At 42.4% G+C, this 5,000-nt stretch overlaps 1 protein-coding gene across 1 annotated transcript in view; it reads right to left on the reverse strand.

Annotated features, from left to right (window-relative positions):
* LOC139766836 (facilitated trehalose transporter Tret1-like) overlaps positions 1 to 5,000 on the reverse strand; it is a 13,085-nt gene that overhangs the window by 8,015 nt on the left and 70 nt on the right. The window contains exons 1-2 of the mRNA XM_071695784.1: positions 4,487 to 5,000; positions 1 to 79 (exon numbers count right to left, since the gene is read on the reverse strand). The exon at positions 1 to 79 is cut by the window's left edge and continues 60 nt beyond it; the exon at positions 4,487 to 5,000 is cut by the window's right edge and continues 70 nt beyond it. Of these exons, the coding sequence (XP_071551885.1) occupies positions 1 to 79; positions 4,487 to 4,804 (397 nt within the window). The 5' untranslated portion in view covers positions 4,805 to 5,000. The remainder of the gene's footprint in view (positions 80 to 4,486) is intronic.

Here is a 5,000-nt window from a genome sequence, read left to right on the forward strand (position 1 = left end):
GAGGAAGAGTGACTCCAGGTAGACCGACGATGGTGCCCAGGGACAGTTGCGTCATGGCTGCCATCAATGCCCCCAGAAGCTGCAAGGGATCAGTAATTACCGCCTTAGTCCCTGTTCCATGGCATATCAAACAGTCTAATTGTCAACCTGTTCCCTAAATTCCTTCTCACGAACCTTTAAGGACATTGGTTTATTCAGGACATGTGAATTTTTTCCAACGTATTAGTAATTCTTTTTTTTCTCTCTTTCATAATTCATGTGCCACTTTCTCCTTAGACTGAGTGTTGTTGTCTACCATTGCAAAAGTGCTGTTATGCTTTGTCAAGAGTTGTAGGTCGTACCTTGTGCTTCATAATCTTACGGAGCCTGATACCATCCACCTCTGACCTGGCCTAATTTAATTGCTTGCCTTTGCTCCCATGTTTTCATTAACAATTCTCTAAGCCTGTTTTATTTTGTCATCATTTCTCTAATCGGTTTCTTAATAGCTTCATCCCTGTTAATTTGCGATTTGTTATTGTCTGTACTGTAGGGGGAGGGAGTTCCATCCCTTGGACATTCCCTACTATCATACGACTTTTTAAACTTGTTTGATATCCATATTCATTATCTCATCGCTCTCCTGCTATAACAGTACTTTCCAAATAAGTCTTGCATAATTCAACGTTATGGCCTCTGATTCTTCTACCCTTATATCATCTCGATGGTTTCCCTGTAAACCTGTACCATCTTTGTTGGTCTCCCGTAGACCTTCCCCTTTAGTTCTGTGTGTGTGTGTGTGTGTGTGTGAGGCAACATTAAGTTTACTGCAAAGTTTTACAATTATTTCAACCCTTCTCCAGAGTTCTAGTAGCTATTTTGGAGACGAAAGTTACGTCAAAGTTTAAAACTTATCAAATCACTGGTAGCTCTGTCTCTACCAGTACAAGAGCTGCTCTCTCTCTCTCTCTCTCTCTCTCTCTCTCTCTCTCTCTCTCTCTCTCTCTCTCTCTCTCTCTCTCTCTCTCTCTCTCTCTCTCTCTCATTGCACTTCAGCCATTCTTAAAGTTGTCTTTTCTCTTTGCCTAACCCAGACGTTTGCTGCTGGCTTCCAGTCCGCAGTCTCCATCCCGCACGCAACTCTTGGCATATGTAACTCACAAGACTCGTAACTCGTGAGTACACACACACACACACACACACACACACACACACACACACACACACACATAAACCTGCTCATGATTCGTGCAGTCCACCAGACTCTCCGGGACCCAAGGTGCTCCCAAGGTGACCCAAGGTGACCCAAGGACCGGGGTCTGGGGCTATCATGTGGTTCCCGGGGCGAGGCTGGTAGATACTTACCCTTGATGAGTCATGAGCACACGAGCGGACCATAACCCCTGACGTCCTGGGGTCATGGCTGGTCACGGAAGATGGAAGAAAGATGAAGACGCCTCAAAATCTTTATGGGAGAGAGGTTGAGGGGCTCCCTTATGTGGAGTGGCTCTAACCATGACCAGGTGTCGGAGAGAGTCGGTGCGAGTCTCTCATGCTTAACAAGTGAGTGACCACACCAAGGTCAGGCATGACCTGACAAGTATTGTCGAATGATGGAGGTGTTCCGCATGACGCATATTGTGGTGGCTAGCCAGTGAGCTGTTCATGAAGAGGCCGACACTACCTAGGAAGGTTTTTGCTTAGCACGCATACACGCTCACACACACACACACACACACACACACACACACACATTCTCTCTCTCTCTCTCTCTCTCTCTCTCTCTCTCTCTCTCTCTCTCTCTCTCTCTCTCTCTCTCTAACAAAGTAGCCAAAAATACAAATAGGATGTTCGGATTTTTAACAGGAACTGGATGGACTTCCGCGGTGTAGCTGTTATTCTTGACCACGACGCATTCACGGGACGCCCAGGGTCGAGCGCATAGGTTCGAATCCTGGTTGCGGCAGTCGGTCAACCTAACTGTTCATGCTGGCTTAGGCTAGGGTATACACACATACACACACACACACAAGTATGCATTCTGTTGTAGATGAGAGAGCTTGGGAAGTGAGTCAGTTGTTGTTCGCTGATGATACAGCGCTGGTAGCTGATCCAGGTGAGACCTGCAGAAGCTGGTGACTGAGTTTGGTATGTGGGTGGATTGGGCCATTCTTTCGGCTATTTCCTTGCGCTACCTCGCTAACGCGGGAGACAGCGACAAAGTATAATATATATATATATATATATATATATATATATATATATATATATATATATATATATATATATATATATATGTATATATATATATATATATATATATATATATATATATATATATATATATATATATATATATATATATATATATTCGCCATTTCCCGCGTTAGCAAGGTAGCGTTAAGAACAGAGGACTGGGCCTCTGAGGGAATATGCTCACCTGGCTCCCTTCTCTGTTCCTTCTTTTGGAAAATTAAAAAAAAAAAAACAAGAGGGGAGGATTTCCAGGCCCCCGCTCCCTCCCCTTTTAGTCGCCTTTTACGACACGCAGGGAATACGTGGGAAGTATTCTTTTTCCCCTATCCCCAGGGATATATATATATATATATATATATATATATATATATATATATATATATATATATCGTTAATGAGATGGCATGGATTAGGGCCCCAGTTGCTTGTACCGTCTAAATTAGCTTAAAAGAAATGAGAAAAGTTTAGATGTGATGTAGCCACTATACCTTAGTCTAATTAGACCTTACCTTGAGTATACAACTCAGTTTTGGGGCCCCCACCTCATTAAAGAATCTTTTAATTTGGAAGTAGTGCAGCGAAGATCACCAAAAATGACTCCCTCCTTAAGTAACAAACTTTATGAGGACAATCTGAGAGAATATAATTTGTTCTATCTAAGCAAAAGACTGCTTTGAGGTAAGTTAATGCAAGTTTTGAATTAAAGGATTCAGCAACGTCGATATTGCAAATATCTTTACGGTTATCCTAGCGCTACCAATGAGAGATAAAGGACTAAAACTCAGAGGTCACCGAGTCAATCTGGATTGCACAAAATACATCTTTACCAACGACGCTATTGACGCGTAGAATAAGCTCCCAAAACATATTGTTCAGAGCAAAATTAGGCTTGTCACTCTCCGGTATAGAAACATTCCTAATCACAGAGCTCGCTTTGGCCATGCTGCTGTTACCTACCAACAACGATTAACACGTGTCGTCTACTTGAAGGGAGCAAGGAATTATTGCATCATCCTTCTACATCAGGAGTAATAGAGACGTGATAAGTCGAGAGGCTGGAGCTCAGACTTTATCCTTATTATTGAAGGGATGCATGTCTTTGGTTATTGGATGCAAGACATATTCACGTTCATTCGACTTTATGACTTTCCTGTAGAAATTTCCTTTAGGCATATTATTCCCGCAAAATATTTTTCTACCTTTTTTCTGTATTGCAGGGGGATGGTGAGAGAGCCTGTTTTGCTGTCCTTTTCTCTTTTTGCTTTTATGGCGAATGCATAATTTCAGGACAGTTAAGGCCAGACTTTGGGTCTGTATCGTCTATGTACGTAATCTAACTCTGTCCCTCTCTAAGTAAAAGGCGGCTCCGAGGCAAGTTACTAGAATGTTTTAAAGTACTTCAAGGATTCAACAACGCCAATAATGAAAGTTTCTTTACTGTTACTATAGCACTGAACTGAAACTGAGAGGTTACCCAGTTCATTGATTGCACGAAATATATCTTTAGCAACGACATTACTGACACGTGGAATAAGCTTTAGAACATGCTTTTCAGAACAAAAATGCTGTCTGTTCAAAATTAGGCTTGATCATCACCTTTCATTCTCTTTTACAGAATTATTCTTTTGATCAATCATTGCAACATAGTGATATGTTATAATACTTTCTTAATCACTAGTGGGCTAGGATGAGAGATCATCCTAGCCAGACTGCGGTAACTAACCACTAGTGATTAATCCGTGTAGCCTGCTTAAAGGGAATAAAGAGCGAATTCTTGTATCGTCTTTGCACATTAGGAGTGACATATACATTGTTAGTCGAGAGGCTAGAGCTCACTGTTTATCCTTACCATTGTTTTCGTGACTAAATGTGAAGTAATGCATGTTTTTTGGTGATGGGATGTATCACATATTCATGATCATTCTGATTTCTGACTCCTATGAAAATATTTGCAGAATATTTTTTCTACTTTTTCTGTCCGGCATGTTGCTGTGAAAGTGGGGAGAGAGCCGTTGCTTTTCTATCCTTTTCGTCTATTGATTTTAATGGGGGGAAGGGGGTCTGCACCTTTATCTGTTTAAAACTCTCTCTCTTTTGTCAACGCATAACTTAAGGACTCGTCTTCGTCCCCCTAAATTTCCTTGCAGTGAGTGCTCCGTGTTAGCCCTGTGGTAAAATGTCGTAGGTACTCGTAGGTAGGAAGGTGCCTCACCGATTCAAAAATGGAAACTGGATACAAGCGAAGTCTAACCTGTGTACGGATGCAAGGCTCGGAGTTGGTTGTGTTTGGCTGCTCTGTAGGATCGTCAATGTCTGAAGCTCGGACCGACACCTGTTTGCTTGGCAGTTTATCTTTCCTGGGTATTGCAACGTCCTTCACCGTCGCTTCCTGGTGAGCGAGGGTGTTGACACCATCAGGCGGTGGCGCGGAGCGGCTGCCGGTTATCGTGTCAGGTTCACAGTCGTCTTCGGGAGCTCCCTCAAAGGTTGGATTGACGTGTCCCAGAAAGTTGCTGCTGTTTCCCGCGCCCTCCAGATACTCCCCATCCGAACTTTTCAGAGGCGGCATCACGCTTGCAGTACCTCAAATTTCACACAAAAACAAGAAGTGATTTGTTTTTTTACAAACTATGAGATTCTCATGAAGATAGCAGGCAGACAGTCTTGCAAAGATTTTTCAGGAAAATGCTCTCTATATATATCTCCTTTCTTTTTTTATTTCTATGACACTATACGGCACGACACCAAATGCTGTCACTGAGTGC

Source organism: Panulirus ornatus, chromosome 58 (assembly GCF_036320965.1).
Source record: "Panulirus ornatus isolate Po-2019 chromosome 58, ASM3632096v1, whole genome shotgun sequence".
NCBI classification, from domain to species: Eukaryota; Metazoa; Arthropoda; class Malacostraca; order Decapoda; family Palinuridae; genus Panulirus; species Panulirus ornatus.